This window comes from Diadema antillarum, unplaced genomic scaffold, assembly GCF_040938485.1.
Source record: "Diadema antillarum isolate AM-2024a unplaced genomic scaffold, OU_Dant_1.0 seq00001773_RagTag, whole genome shotgun sequence".
Lineage (NCBI taxonomy): Eukaryota > Metazoa > Echinodermata > Echinoidea > Diadematoida > Diadematidae > Diadema > Diadema antillarum.
This window is the reverse complement of record NW_027272454.1, coordinates 438,504-455,815: the sequence shown is the minus strand read 5'-3', so window position 1 is coordinate 455,815 and position 17,312 is coordinate 438,504. Positions and strand designations below refer to the sequence as shown.

The 17,312-nt window shown below is 38.3% G+C and overlaps 1 protein-coding gene across 1 annotated transcript in view; it reads left to right on the top strand.

Annotated features, from left to right (window-relative positions):
- Positions 1-17,312, top strand: part of LOC139712207 (uncharacterized) — a 41,128-nt gene that overhangs the window by 3,970 nt on the left and 19,846 nt on the right. Inside the window, exons 2-5 of the mRNA XM_071624047.1 lie at positions 8,443-8,679; positions 10,944-11,050; positions 12,054-12,145; positions 14,260-14,289. Coding sequence (XP_071480148.1) covers positions 8,443-8,679; positions 10,944-11,050; positions 12,054-12,145; positions 14,260-14,289 — 466 coding nt within the window. The remainder of the gene's footprint in view (positions 1-8,442; positions 8,680-10,943; positions 11,051-12,053; positions 12,146-14,259; positions 14,290-17,312) is intronic.

Genomic DNA, 17,312 nt, shown 5'->3' with positions numbered 1-17,312 from the left:
CTACATATACATTTATAGTCTATTTTTCAGGACTGAGGTCGGAAGGCTTACGAGCTGAGGAAGTTTAGTAAAGAAAAATGGGCATCTAGTTATTGTATACAATCCAGTGTCAATAACATACACTTTTAAGAGAATGATTCATCCATGTATTTTGCAATTATAATGTTTCGCTGAGAGAAGAAATAATTCCCATTTTTCTCAAGTCGGGAATCTAAAAGTGATTGGAGGGAAGATAACACTGTTGATTGTTCAATGTTGTCCTAAATGCTCTTTCTGGCTTCATTTACACAACGTTAAGTATGGAATATTGTTTGGCAATATTTTCATTGGATATTATGATTCAATTCAATCGATTCAGTTTCATCTTTATAGCCCATAACAACAAATCTGATAATTCTTATTGTTTCAAGTCGTTGTACATAGAACACAACAAACATGGGACAAGAACATAATCAGAAAAATAAGACTAGTGAGTTCATCTGAATGGGGTTCACTAAAAAACAATGATTTTATGCACAGTCCATATCATCGATGTTTGCACAGCCTGTCTGTAGAAGCTCGTTAATTTAAGGTGTTAGAATTAGTGTTGATGATCAACATCTATTACCATAGATACGAATTGGAGGATGCGTGACATCTTTTTACCTATACATCAAAATGATACACATTTTCTTTGATATTAAGGAAGCCGTGGCCAATAATATTTGCTTTTAATTACCACTTATAATACTTCGCTTTATGGAATCATTTCGATTCTGTCGAGCAATCAAGCACTGCATTCTCGCTCCTCTGATTTTGATATTATGTTCTTTTTCACTTAGTGTCACTGTTCTTATCGCCATCATCATCATCATTTCCAACATTGTCGATCATCGCGATTAATTGTACATTCTTAACTTGCATCTACTGTGAAGATGAAAGCTGTTTTTGGCGGTTGCTCAGCAGCAACAAAATTGCCTTGAAAATAATTGGGTAGTAGGAACGGGAAGAAAAAAATCGATAGAGAACAAGAGGAAGGTAAAATGCTGCAGCATAATGCTCCAGCGGTGCAGTGCAATGATTTAAGCAAACACACACACGCACGGAAACACACACACACACACACACAAACATCCCAGGCGATATTTCTCACTGCTCATTATAAGCTCTTTGGACACGGCTCACGGGATTACAATGAATTATAAAAATCCACGTTGCGTGCACACATTTTCCATGACGCGCATAGTTTCACGGTAACGGAGCGTGCATTGTATCAATAATGGTTTAGCCTTTCAGTGCTTAAATCCACTAACTGTCAAAAGAATATGATAGGAAGCTGGGGTGAGAAAAGTCAATATTCGAAGCTGACGCTCTGTTTCAAACCAAGGATGTTCAAGAGTTGGATGTTTTGTTAGCAAAAACGGGTTACGCCATTTCCTGACCCACTTTATCTGACACACTCTTTCTGACACACTTTTTTAGCCATTCACTTTGTACACGGGGCAGTTTTCATGAGACGGCCTCTGTTATTGGCTACTGTGCTAATGAATATTCAAGACTATGGTATGGCTTGTCGAACGTCGCGCTCAAGGCCGGCCAATAAGAGGCGGCCAGGAGCTGGTGAGCTGGAGGCGCGCGGCAATTTCTAACCTCATCCATGGATCCACGTGTAGGCCTTGCTACTACGTGCGCTTCCAGTACCTTTTTTTCCACGTACGGGCCTCTGTGTACTAGTAATCTTCGTGCCTGCCTACTAAGTCGGCAATGAACTTGGGCGCGATCTTCCCTACGGCGCGATCTACACGCGAAGGGTATTCATGCTCCCAACCCCCGAGATAGCTCTGGAACATTCCATTCAATGACGGGGGTTTTATTTTGCAATGTTATCAAATAACTCTCATGTAAGCAAATTCTTGCTATAGCTAATATATTTTAGAATAAAATCGTAATCTATCTATGATTAGATAACCTAATTCAAATTGGCAGTGACATAGAAAAATATTTGTTTTACAATCGTGATACGTTCAACTACTCATCTGTGCTGAAATCCGCATGTCTGCTCCACACATGTTATCGCTATCGCTCAAACTTCGATCGCGGTGCCGTTGGCTTGCGTGTGTTTACAACATGTGTGCACATGGAGGAAGCATGGGGCTGAAAAAACAGTACCACGTGGTGAGGTAAAAAACAAATCGGACGTAAGAAGTCGTACATTCAAGAGCTAAACAGACAAAATAGCGAAAACAAAGTCCACTGAAAAGGTCTTGACACTGTAATGTATGTTCCAAATTCATGTCTGGCCTAGTTTCGAGAGAATTTTCTACACTTGTAAAGGTTTTCTTTGCAAGAGATCAGGAGTGAGATCGGTGAAGTAGCTAAACATGTACTCTATGTGACTGTTGGTGACTGTTGCATGCATGCTTGCACGTGGCTGGGAGAGTGCGGCAAGAACGCTAGGAATGCACCACCAGCACGTACGGTGGGCTGTAACTGCGACCAGCCCCAACACGCAGTGCTCCCACAGTGTGTAACTGTGTATACGGAGCGTCCCGGGGTTAGGTGGGCTGCAAATTCTTGGGGCAAAATTAGACTTCATTGTTCAGCCCGTCTAGTATTTATATATTCATAATAATTCTAATTCTTCATGAAATCACGATAAAAATAGGCCCTACTTCAAATATTCATAATACATTTAAGAAGCGTAATATGAAATATTTTGACCTTTTTTTTTTGAAATCTAAAGAAAAATGTTTTGAATAAAAAAATAATAATAAAAAATAGTTCTTGACTGAAGTCTAAATTTCGGGCGTCTTCTTGCAGTTACCCCGCCGTTGCCCATGGATACGACGCATAAATAATCAGCTGTTTGCTGAGTCATTCCTACCCTACTGCCTCTGTTCAAATTGAGAGCGATTGTGATTTTATCGGTGGCATTTATAGTTTCATGACCCAATCCAATAAAACTAGACAAATTTAAACATCAAATGTTGTGACAGTTTTTGTCAGAATTTCCTATCAATATCACTTGTTGCCACGATAGTTTTCAGATTTCACTAGCTTCATTATCGAAGCTGTTCTGAGGCTGTTGGACATTTGAAAGAACTGCTCTGTAAGAAATCACCTTTTATTTATTATTTATTTCCACACACAAGAATTTTGAAGACTTACATAATCTTTTAAAACTATTCTAATGTCATAATATTTCATGATGGTATGTGTTCTGTCTTTACATGGCAAGATGGGATTTTTTCTTTCTTCCATCCAGGGTCAAAGAAGGAAGTGACAGGAAGGAAACCAACACGATAGGGAGGAAATGAAAAGGATAGAATGAAACACCTGCTCAGCGGGCTCTTTTTTATTGATTTTTACAATGGTGAATGCAGTACATCAGAATTTAAGTAAATTTAAAGTTCTAAATAATTTATCATTTGAAAAATGAGCAAAGAAAATGGGATATAATCGATTTCTAAATGAAAACTAAATTAGCATCGCCATTTAGATCTAATATTTACTAAAGAATAGCCCTGATGCAACTTTATTGTCAAGCTTTTGGTTGAGTTTCTTTAGAGAAACGAATTTTTGGAGCACTAACCCAAGTGAACAACCAAAAGGTTTTTTTAAAAAATGATGAAATGCAGGTCTCTAGGTTTAGACCACTCCTGTGCATGAGCGAGCAACAGCCCCCGTGGACAGTGTCACTCTCGTCCTTGGCCTAGGCTAGGCTACTCGTGTCGTTCTCGCCATCATCAATGATCAACGTCATGGTCACACGAAATAAACTGCATCATCAAAAGGGTTCGTATATTATCACCAGAATCATTATGATCATCATCACTATCATCTCAACCACAGCAAAACCCTGAATATCATTCCCACCATAGTCACTCCCAGCTCACAAAAACACATCAGCAAACGTACAGACATCGCAGACTTTGTAGTTAACTACGTTAGACTTTAGATCAATGTTAGTTGTACACAAAATGAAACGGAGGTGGAAAACTAGTAATGAATACACGGAGATCATCAACGATGGCATTTTACCGTAGAAAAAATACACTGAACATCTTGCACCGCAAAAAAAAAAAAAAAAAATTGAGGTAAAAAACTACGTTGAGGAAAACTAGGGTGAAAACTCGCTGCTTGGAAGACGAACGATGAAGACACTGTACGGTAAAAATGCACACGGAAACAAACGAGTGGGTACCATGAATGTTCTCGCACACACGTAGATAATCTACATCGTGTTCAAACAAAAAACTCAACAAACACTGGAACAAAAACTCACCTCTAAATTGTTGCAAACGAGATAATCGCTTCAAAAAATGGGGAAAAACGCTTGTGGTAGTACGATTGTACTCTAAGAATAACTAAGAGATAAGATGATACGAAAGCAAAAGAGAGAAAAAGAGAGAGAAATGGACAGGAAACCTGCAGAAGTTATGCCACACTCACTGGCACTATTTTGCGCAATTCGACACACACGCACACACGCACACTGGTAATCAGATATCGTCATGGACCCCCTTGAGGAGATCGATATCACGATATCACGCGTAAGTCAATAGCTAAAAGCCAATCACAGACACAGAATCAGACCGAGTGACTTACGATTATGAAAAAAAATCGTAAGGCTGTTGAATATTCATTAGCACAGTAGCCAATAACAGAGGCCGTCTCATGAAAACTACCCCGTGTACAAAATGAATGGCAAAAAAGTGTGTCAGAAAGAGTGTGTCAGATGAAGTGGGTCAGGAAATGGCGTAACCCAGCAAAAACCGACAAGTCCATTTTTGAAGATTCTGAAGTACGGTCTCTGTCATAAAGTACAAAATAATACCTTTTAAATGCTATATTGGTCACTACATATAAAGGTAAATTTTTGAAGTTATGGTCAAAAGAATAAAAAAAAATTTCTTATTATTCTCTATTTTTCTTGACCTTTAATCGCAAATGTCTCCATTTGACAAATATAGACTTATCGGTTTTTGCGAACAAACTCTTCAGTTGGAGTTCCAACTGCCTACAATTATCAAAACAGCTATATGGTTTCAAAAAAGGAATTCCGCAGGTGCATTTGTGCCTTTGCGATGATCGGTTTGTTTTCGATGCCGCCATCTTTCTTAGCAATCTGAAGATTCATTTTGAACTGTAACATATTTTTTTCAGCTTCAGAAAACAAAATTCAATCCCGTCCAGAAATGTGTACAAAAGAGAAAATAATCTTAGCTTTGGGTTGTGAAATCATCTTTAATTGTACCCCCTGGAAAGTCGATTGTATTACTTTTTCAGATTAATTCCGACAAATTTATGTGGTATAAACCTCAAGAATAGCTCTTTGATAAAGATAAGTTATGTCACATAAGAGTCCAGTTAAGTCAATGTCAAGTAATACATTTTTTATTATCATTTCAGCAATATTTGTGCAATTTCTCCTGGCCTTTTCCATTATCTACCACTTATCTGTTTTCAATAGGGGTAGCAGAAATAATTACCATCACCAAACACATTTCGTATTATCTTCCGTTTGAGAGAGGGGATGGACTGGTCATTTTCAACAATGTTCAACGAGATATGAATTTGCGTTGTCTTCCTACATCTGTGGGAGAGTTCAAGTTTGGCATATACGTTCAACGTCTTTCTAGTATAGTGGCGCCATTGAACGAGCATTGGATCAAAGGGAATAAGACTCATCTCTTTGACCTTATTCATCGTACTTGTTTGTTGTCAAGTTCGGGCAACCAAAATCATCCAGTTTTGATTTTGGTGGCCCAACAATGATTTTGGCGCCCCTGAATATTAGGAAAATAAATAGAATGCAAGCATTAAAACATTCAAATGATATTAAAAAAAAAACGATTATGTGAAAGTTACCAGCTATAATGATTAAGTGCTTCTAATGCGTGTAGCGTTGTGCCAAAGAGGTATGAAATACAAAACATTAAGAATGAAATTATTTGATAAAACATCAATGATTTTAAAACTTGATGACTATGTGAAAATTGACAGGGATAGTGAGGAACCTCAAACAACATGTAGGCCTATTAGTGTGACCAAAAAAAAAATAACAACAACAACACACACACATGCATTGCTATATGTATGTCTGATATAACTATTCAATAATAAATTGATTGGGCATAAACATGATTTCCATGACGCTATACATTCATGAAATAGTAAATTCAACGTGCCAGTATACCTGCTTCCATTTGTGGATTTAAAAAGAGAAAAATGAAATGGCTGATTCTGAGCGTAAAATAGACTGAGTTTGGCAGTGAAGACTAGCTGCCATCTGGCAACCCTGCACTCGCCGGTGCTAGCTGAAATGGGTGCAGGAGTCAAGCTCTGAGCCGAGAGCTATTCTCCCATTTTCCCTGGATGAGAAAAACACATAAAAACAAATTGTACGCCCTCAAATATTTCGATCACCCGATCGGACCACCAAAACATACAATTTCTAGAAAAAAAAGTAGTCGACTTCTATTTCTGGTTGTCCCTGGCTACCGTACCACCGCTAATGTCGAGTCTTGTCAAGTCGATTCTCGCACTGACAGCGAAAACACGATGGTGTGGTGAATTAGGCTCTGAATGCTCAATCTGCGCATTCTCAGTTCGAATATCTACCAGGTGCGAATATCACTTGACAATGTATTTTTTAAAGAAGATATCATGACCCGAAAGGTTAAATAAAACTGAAAACATTGCAAGAGCCTTGATGTTGGAGGGACTTCTACCCGTTAGGAGACAACTCTTGGTGTATGAGGCTATTGAACTTGATAGATTTACATAATTGTAATTATTATTGAAGTTTTACAATCGGAGCTATCAACAGAATGAAATGGGATATTGTCATGTATTAGAAAAAAAGACATGTTCAAAAAGACATTAAATCATTGGCAAAATTATTCTGTCAATAAGAACTGCACAAACTTTCTTAAAAACTGAAGTGAATTTTTTCAAGTTTTTAATGGTTTCATAAAACAATGACGAGGTCGCAACAACTTGTGATGTTAATCATTACCTTCAGAATTACGAACCTTATTTGTTTTCAGATTAGCGAACCTAGGGAATAAAGAACCTTCGGAATAACGAATTGTAATCACAATCAGTAGAGGGTGGATGGTGAGGTCTTTCTACATTATAGTTGAAAACTTTTGACCGTTCAAAGCCGTCTATTAGTATTTCATGTCTGAATTTAACTAAAGTTGTTTGCCTGCTCTTAATTCATTAATCGAGTTCAGTACAGTTCCGTTTTAGTTGCGTATTTAACACCAACACGAAATCTCAGTGTAACCAAAGGCTTAATCAAGTGAGTACACGATGTTGAAAAGCATAATGATATTACAATGTAAAAACATACATAGTGTGATAAGACAAAGAAAATACACTTTCTCCAAGGCATACGAGTAATGTACATTACTGTCGAAATTTGCAAAAATATGAATGTATAACCGAACTAAATGCATTCAATTTTAAAACACAAAGGACACTCTTATCGTCAAAGCCACTGGGGATTTTTTTCCTCGCCCATATGACTTGCATCATTATTGTTCTGTATACATCATACTTATTACAGCCGATATTCTTTTTATTGTTATTAGTATGACCATCACCGTTATTTTCGTTATCATTAGTGCATTATCGCTGTTTTATCAATATTAATGTACGTAAATGCACTACCACTGTGTATGTTTCCTTATTATTGAAATTGTTATCATAATTATGATATATCATCCTTTCTATATTGTAAGTTTGACTTACAGCAGAACTATCGTCTTCACTTTCATGATAATAATGATAAGTATTTTGATTATCTAATTGTCATCATACTTATAATATGATATCATTTCGATCCCCAACTAAAGTTTGACTTACTCTTTCTCATCTTCACTGTTACTGTTATAATTGTCTTCACTTTCATGGTAATTATGATAAAAACAAATGATTGTCCCTCATCGACGTGAACAAACATCGATAAGTGTTATAGCCATGATAAAAATCATGGTCATACATACTCGGACTCAAACCATTGGAGAATCCCCCCCCCCCCTCGTTATTTGTTGTTAAAACAAAAGAAATAAAATGAGATGAAGCCCGGAGGTAGCACCAGAAATATTGTTTGCCCCCCCCCCCTTTTTTTTTTAACGGAATTCCTGGATCCGCCCCCAAACCAATGACTCCCTGCTTGCTAGATATGTGTCAACGAATCCGCCTGATAGCCAGTAATGGTTCTTATTCCTTATAGCAGCAGGTATTGTGTATCAACTTTATTCAAATTTATGATCCTTGCGTCGAGTGGGTTTTTATTTTTCATGGCTATTACTAAAACACTGGAGAAATCAGTGTTTATTTAGGGCCGTTTGTCAATCAATTGCAATATAAAGAAACAAGACACAATTAAATCATTAAATTGAACAAGGTATGATAACTATAATTATTTTAATTATACTCTACGCCGCACAGCACTGGGATGACGATCTAGCCACGATGGCACAGCAGTGGTCGGAAGAGTGTTTGTGGGAACACGGTAACCCCGATAACATCTCCCCCTACTCGTCGGTGGGCCAGAACCTCTGGCTTGGCACTACCTCGTCGCCCTCGGGAGCTAGTGCAACGCAGTCCTGGTACAACGAGGTCCATGACTACGACTACGATACGAACAGCTGTGATGCTGGAAAAGTCTGTGGTCATTACACCCAGGTTGGTTGGCGTGTGGTATTATACCACAGTGCACTCCCTTTATAACGGACACGGCTAATACAAAATTATCGTTACACGGAGTAAAATTTCAGCTCCCAAAATAATCATCTATACATCTGTATACATATTACTCTTCGGCTATAAAGAGATTTCGATATAACAAAAGAAAATGTCAGGTCCCGAGGATTTCGATATAAAGAGACTCACCTGTACTATAAGGGCAGCGACCGGTGAAATCGCACAGATAGTCAGAAATCGGACAAACCCATGACAAAAATTTAAAATTTCATTTCAACTAAAGTTTACGTCTGAAGCTAATAAGAGATAACGGTGGTTCAGCCATGACTGGAATCCTTATTCATACAGGATTGCTTCTAGTTAACAATGGTCAACCAGCACCCGTCACGTTTTATTTTTGACCGATGTTCATTATTAGGGGCGTAACAAACCTTCATGAGTCGTGTTGTACCCTATACGGTGTAGGCAAGGTATATAGCCAAATTGTGGGGTCATCCCACGAGACCAATACTGACGAGTCATACGGCCCTCGAGTTCGGCATTGCAAAGAAGGTCCATGAATCATATAGCCCTCGAGTCATACAGCCCATGAGTTCGACACCAGGCAAAAACAGCCCACGAGTTCGACATTACAACAAGGGGCTTAATGTGTCAGTAGGGAGCTTTCGATTGAGGACACAGTAAAATCTGTGACACAGAAAGCAACCAACCAGGGGGGTGTTTCATCAACGCTTGTGAGCACCGACAGTTGTCGGCGCTGGCCAATTTCGGCAAAATCCTTGGTTTTGATCGGCTGAGATGCTCTGGTCACTGACTGTTACTATGGTGATTCAAGTTGTCGGCGCCGACAAACGTTGATGAAACACCCCCTTGGAATGTCCGTGTCCATCAGTCCGTTGTCCCTTAATTAAAAGCGCTTTCGAAAATTTACGTGCGACGCGGCAGCTCAGCCGAGTGGGCCTTGTTTGCTTAGTATAAAACTCATGGGCTGTATGAATCATGGACTCTATGACTGTGGGCTGTATGATTCGTGGGTGTCAAAGTCGTGACCTGCACCCCAAATATGAATAAAGATAAGATAAAGAGCTAAATGGGTTTAGACAAAAACGAGAAAGAGATATGAAATATCGATGTGTCGTTTACGGAGCCGATGGTATTCACTCATGTGATGCTAAGTTAAACTAGTTTTATTACTCATAAATGGCTCCGCCTATTTTTGGTCGTCATCGTTAACCAAAGCCCAGGGCCCCATTTCATAAAGAGTTTATTTGATGACAACTCTTTGCTGGAATGGCTATTGTCATGGTAACGACAAGAATACAGCTTCCTGATTGGCTGTTTGCTGTGGAAAGTGGTCATTCCAGCAAGAGTTGTCATCCTAACATCTTTTATGAAATGGGGCCCTGGAGTATGGTTACGCGGTACCATTTCGTTGATCCGAAAGTTACTTATTCTGAAGGTTTGTCGTTTCGAAGGTTCTTTCTTCCGAAGGTTTGTCGATCCAAAAAACAGGAAATAGCGTTCTTTTTTTTCTGAAGGTTCGTTAATACAAACATGAAGTAAAGTTCGTGATTTCGAAGGTATCTTTCACAACACATTTTCATCTGTCGTTACATTTGCGGATTATGAACCTTATTTCAATTTCGGATTATAATTAATGAATCTTCGGAATAAAACCATCATTGTGCATACCAAAGAACCCTTTTATATTTTCGGATTGACAAAAAAGTAGCAATACATGTATCACATGTAGACAGAAAAATTTGTGTTTCGGAGTAACGAACCTTCTGAGTAGCAAAAGATATAAATTAATGTCCTCGTACCGGACCAGAGGCTTTGGTAATGGAAAGAAATGTAAGCACTATTTGGGCACCCGTCCCGCTTCATCATGAATATTCATCAGGCAGTAAGATACTGTACTAGTAAATGGCAGAACGCTGGATACGTGCAAAACTTATCGCCGGGAAATGTAAAAATCTCGAAAAATTGCATCAACGGGGAATGTTAAAACGTCTCGCCGGGAGATGGAAAAATGTTCAGTTTTGCCGAGAAATGTAAAAACGCTGCCGGGAAATGAAAAAATTATGTATTTCCACGGTATTACGGATACATGTAGATGATGAATATTCATGATGAAGCGGGACGGGTGCCCAGATAGTGCTTACCGGAAAGAAAGGGTTGAGAGGAGAATCTATATTATTAGACTTGTCGATCAGGATTTTCTTTGCATATTTGTCTCACCGCAGGTCGTCTGGGCTGACACGGAGGCCGTAGGTTGCGGAATTCATAGGTGTGACACCGTTTCAAACGGCTGGACCAACGCGTACATCATCACATGCAATTACGGACCTGCGTGAGTTTTGACAAAAAGGAATTACCATTATTTATGTACGTTCCTATACTGCCAGGTACAGAAACATTAAGTGATTCATCTTTTTTGATTCTATTGAAACGCTGTTGAAAAAGTGGACAAAGCTAGCATTGTTGTTCATTGTTGTTATTCATTTTCCATCCGTGAAGATGGCTGGATAGCCCATATTCAGCTACACTAAGCTGGTCTTCCATGGGGTCCAGTTGGATGTGGGGTGGGACCACTTCACCGGGTTAGACACCCTGCTCTTTGCGATGAATGAATGAAGAGGGATCTTTTACGTGCATGAGCTGTGACTCTCTCATACACGGGACCTCCATTTTATGTCCTATCCGAGGGACAGCATCCCTAAACTATGAATTAACTCTCGATTATTCAATGGTGATAGATTTGGCAGGACGAGCAAATTCATAGGTGGTTTATTGGTATTTCAATGGGAGAGCTGCCATGACCCTCAAACAGCAGTCTGCGCTGTGAAACAATCTAAAACAATGTTAACAAACAAGTATGGATGCTGATCCATGTGGAATACGTTTAGTAGTTGATATGGATTTCATATAATATTATCATACTTTATGTAGTAGTACGACGTTCCCTTTATCCATGATAGACCCATCTCTCCCTTTCTCTCTCTCTCTCTCTCTCTCTCTTCGAAATACATCGTTTTTGAACGAATTCCCTTTCGAAGATACCTCGTTTTCAGACGCATATTCCACCTATTAACGCTTTTATACTAATACACACAGACACACACACACACACACACACACATTTATACACATATAATAATACATAATGTATACACGTACAACTGTTATACATGTACATGTGTATTTTTTGTTGAACGTGGCTGTGTTGATGAAATGTGATGAAATGAATTGAGTGAATGTACCAGTATGTTATTCTGATAAGGGACCCTGAACTATTAAAACATAATCAAATGATATTTGCACTAAATGTATTTCTTTTCTAATTCACTACTCAGGGGGAACTACGTCGGGACCAAACCCTATCTGTCGGGCAGCCCATGCACGCAGTGCGACTCTGGTGTTGGCCAGTGTTACGAAAACCAATGCAGTAAGTATACAGATGTTCGTTTCAACTGCTTTACTTAATGTTGGATCGGGTGTTAAAGCCGTCTAGCTATATTGTACACCGGTTTGCTTCTCCATGTGGATGTATATTGTACACCGGTGTTATGAAATCCACTGCTGTACAGTCGGTGTAAAATGTGATTAAGTCTTTATGATGACTGCTGATTATATCGTGAATCTGATGTTAATTGGTGTTAGGATGTTGTCACTGTATTTAAAGGAATGGTATGGCATTGGTTGAAGTGACGATACAGCTTTTAACTAGTTGAGAGATACTCAGAAACCACTCCATTAAATTCAAAGAGCATGCAATCCTAAGGGGAATTCGAAGTAGATGGATGAAAATCGGTTTTGAAATGGCTGAGATATCCAAAAAGAAAGGAAATCAAAGCGATTCTTATAAAACGTGGGTCCCACCTATTACTAGGATCGCTTTATTTTGGATATTTCGGTCATTTCAAAAACCATTTGATTTGAATTTGAATTCCTCTAATGCTCTTTCATAATTATTTCATCAGATGTTTCTAATTATCTAAAAAAAAAAAAAATCATCAGCGAAAAAAGTTGGAAACCATCTCAACCGAAACTGTACAATCCCTTTAATGTGGACACTTCTTCATGATTGTTGTGAGTCTGGTGTACCGGGCGGTAAACTGGCATCAGCCAAACCGGTATCGGCTAGACCAGTATCGGTCGAAGCGATACCAGTGTCAATACCTTCGTCAGTCAGTTAGGTGAGCAACGTCCTTATTGCTCTTCTAGCCTTTTACTCATCACATAATTAACCTAATTCTTGTCATTTATCTCGTTGTTGTGAGCTAATATTGGAAAAACAAAAAATCAAGTGTTACAGCAAGGACAATCTGCTGTTTCACCTTCCCTAGTTATCGACCTTGGTGCTGGAGGTATTGCAGTATCTAATCATAATTGTTATAAGAACGTTATAAAAGTTCAAACGTTATAAAGCTATTTTTTGCACAATATTTCATCAAGCTTGTTTCGCTGCAACGGTAAATTTGGCTTGGTTTGACAGAGTTTTTAAAAGGTGAATCCAAGCTTTGGGTTTAGATTGTTTTGTATCCTTCACATCAAACTACTGCAGTCTTATATTAATTTAACAATGTTGACTTTTAAGGGGAGAGTAGCTGCTATATTATTCAACAAAAGCATGATACCACTTTATATTTCATATGTGCTAGAACAGACGAGAATTGAAATGTGTGTACCATCATAAAATTTTCTGATGATAATAATAAATGAATGCTTTAGAATTGAAACTGTAATATCCCATTACTTTCTTGTTATATGCACGATTTTGTATTAGATCGTTTCCGATTCTGTTTTTCTGAAAATTACATTAGTTTAAGGGTCATTGGGGGGGGGGAGGGGTCATCCCATGAGACCGACATCCACAAGTCGATCTTACAGCCCACCAATTCGACATTGAAAAAAAAAAAGGTTCATGGGTCATACAGCCCGAGAGTCATACAGCCCATGAGTTCAACACTTTGAATAGCTGGATAGGTCAAACCAGCCCACAAGTTCGACAGAGACAACACGGGGCTTAATGCGTCGGTCTTGTGGGCCTTGTCTGCGTAGAGTCGAGATTCATGGGCTGTAGAACTCGTGGGCTGTATGACGCATGGGCTGGTAACTCGTGGGCTTTATAACTCGTGGGCTGTGTGACTCGTGGGCTGTACGACTAGTGGGTGTCGAACTCCTGGCGTGCACCCAACTAGGTCATTGTGTGAAATGAAAAATGCGTACTTGTGCAAGAAACGCATGAAAGTACTTTAAAGTTAAATTATTGGCATTTTATCATTTTGCTTCGTCTCTGATGATAGTTCAAGGTTACTCGTGAAGCGTTCCCCGTGAGTCGCATACTTCACCAGGAATATACACTCCCCCACATGCACACTCATGTTACATGCATGAAAGTCCAATGACATGGAAGACGTGGATTATGTATACAATGTGTGAGTGTGTGCGTGTGTGTCTGTGTGTATGTTGTTTGTGTGACTGAATAATAAAGAAATATACGTTCGATACCTATGGTAATTGTAACTCACGAAATTAAATCATTTCCTTCCTTTGCAGGACTGTGTTCAGAACACAACGAAGAGTGTGGTGAGTTGCAATTTAATATATCTATCTTTTTATATCTATCTCTTAATTCTGCTTAAATCACATTCAACGTGCATTTAAAGTGCAATTTCTAGAGGAAGAGTATTCCATAAAGAAGGTCCATCAAGTGCAAGTGCTCTTGAATGTAGGATGGCATTTTTAGTTACAAACTTGTACCCAGTATTTCCAAACGTTGGTCAATAATGACAAACAAGTTTGGTATTTGTGAAGGCTTTAATCTACTTCCCGCATCTACATGACTAATTTTGCATGAACATCGCTTTATATAAATTTTATATTACCAAAAAAGAAACTCACGCAACAGAAATTAACGACAATCACAAATAGATGATACATTATGCAAATTGAAATTCCATTCGATTTGGCTCGTTCCAACCTTCATGCCCATTGGTTACAGTTATGCATCATCTTGGAAAGGTGCAGCTGATCTAATAGTGGATTTGTTTATGTTCTATTTGTTTTCACTGTTCGGTCCCTGCTTTGCAAATGGGGCGAAAAATCACCTCATTTCATGGACCTATGGCTGTTTTATCATTGACGAGAGAAAATGCATTGTTTAAAGCGCAGTCACCGCTGCGGCTGCTGCAACGTTTCGATAGCCTGTCAACCGAGAAACATCGCTGTAGCTAGAAAATATCATAGTTTTAAGGTGCGTCATCGTCGCACGGTTTGTTCACTCTCAAGAACTCACTTTAAAAAGACATGGGTATTTGTAGAAAGCAGGGAATTAAATTGATTTATGTAAGATAAATGCTGCCATGGATATTCACAAGCACCTAACTATGGTTGGCAATCATGAGAAAAGTGTTATGAGATACATTTGACAGAGAGTGAGATTTGGCTATGTGGCAATACCACATCCAATAGTGGCGTCATGAGCCAATAGAAATGAATACTTATTCTATCTTACTATTCATGGTAACTTCTGAGAAAAGGGAAAAAAGAAACCTCAACCTTTTCACTGGCCTGTCCTCACATAGTTTGACAATGAAGTTGTAATAAAGAAATAAAGACACAAAATAAAAAAAAAGAAGAAGATAAAGTGCGTACTGGGAGGTGGAATACGATTTTATTTGACACCTATATTTCTTTGTAATCTACTTTATCCGACACTCATTTTTGTCGATCTTCTCTGATTGTTAGTCATTCAGTCAGTTTGAATATGTTGAACATTTAAACGTAAACATTTGGTTTTTTTTTTCTCCTTTGTGTTTTATTTGGAAATCAAACAAGAGCACGTTGTACATGACTGTCAATATTATCAAAAGTAACATCTATTAAAAATTGTCATCAATAATCAATGTAGCAATCTATGCCAATAAAAAAAGATAACAAAAATAGAAGGAAATCCAATAAAGACTTATTCGAAACTTGTCAAAGAGACAGGAGAAACAAATGTAATCATTAGGTGATATTTAAACGACTCAGCTTTGCTGTTTCCTTTGTATACTTTGGAACATCATTAACACGTCGGCTGAGAAAAATAAGCGCGCAAAGTTCCCACAAAAGCCATACTGCCCTACTTTGGCAAAAGGAAGCAAGTGACATTTTCATGGATATTGACTTGTTTATTGATTAAGCATATTTGAGGCATGCTCTATTTAAGTGAAAAATCCAAAAGGTACAATTTTGGCCCGTTTCTGAGATATTCGGGTGGCCAAAGGAAGCAAGTGCACAAAATTGCATGGAAAAAAATTGGCAAATGGAAGCAAGTTACAACCTCATGATATGATTGTTACCTGCTTTCCTTTGCTAAATCATTTATATTTACACACAACTAAAATACTTTGGCAAAGGGAGCAAGTAACATCTTTATGATATGATTGTCACTTGCTTCCTTTTGCCAATTTTTCATGTTTGTTACAAATCTACAATACTTTGGCAAAAGGAAGCAAGTATAACCTTCTCATGATATGATTGTCGTTTGCTTCCTTTTGCCAGATTTTTCATGTTTGTTAAAAATCTGAAATACTTTGGCAAAAGGAAGCAAGTTACAACCTCATGATATTATTGTCACTTGCTTCCTTTTGCCAGATTTTTCGTGTTTGCTACAAATCTATAATATTTTGGCAAAAGGATGCAAGTTACATAGTAATGAGTTTCTTTGGGAATATCAAAATTCTTCGAATTGTCATAAATGCATCACCATATGACTTGCACGAATACCGACATTTTTTTCTCATCACAAATTTCCATGTTGAAGGGCCTACCAAAAAACATATTTTCTTCATTTGCAGCATTTGTACTCGATGTCACTTGCTTCCTTTTGCCAAAGTAGGGCAGCATAGTGTTCGAGGCACCGTATCGCCCTTATCATTCTTCATTCTCAACCAACGAATACACGATTATGACAAGGGACTTTACTAATCACACTCAAACAACACATACAGGTAACTCTCCTGAAGTGCGCGGCTCAAAGAAACATATTAGGCTCTGTTGCCTCAGGGGAGAGGAGTAAAGGAAGATTGACACCTCATCTTATGAACTGTCATGCAAGAAAAAAATCCATTGTTCCTCTTCGATTTTTATGCCTCGTCATCCGTGCAGACACAGTGTGGCGTAAAGGCTGACTGATTTGCTCTATTATGACTTTTTCTTCGCTATTGAATATTAGAGATGAAATGTGAAAAGAAAACAAACAATTTTGGTCTAATTTGATCCGAGGCGAATGACTTTCATAATCCGTGCTCCTCTCCCCCACCCCTCTCTCTATCTTCATATCGATCCATGTCACATACACCGAAACCCATCACAAAAGGTAGATAACAATATCGCCATGGCCTATACAATCCTGTTTCTCGAACAAATATCTTCTATATCTATATTTATCTCTCTTTCATTTCTCTTTCAATATGATATTTTGGTCTTTTGCTCCACTGATTCATTCTCTCTCTCCCCCTCTCTCGCTCTCTCTTCTATAATTAGTTGTTTATGAATTATGTCTCGATTAACTCACGTGACTCATATTGAATTTCCATGCTTAAGTTGCCGTAAAGAAGTAAAAC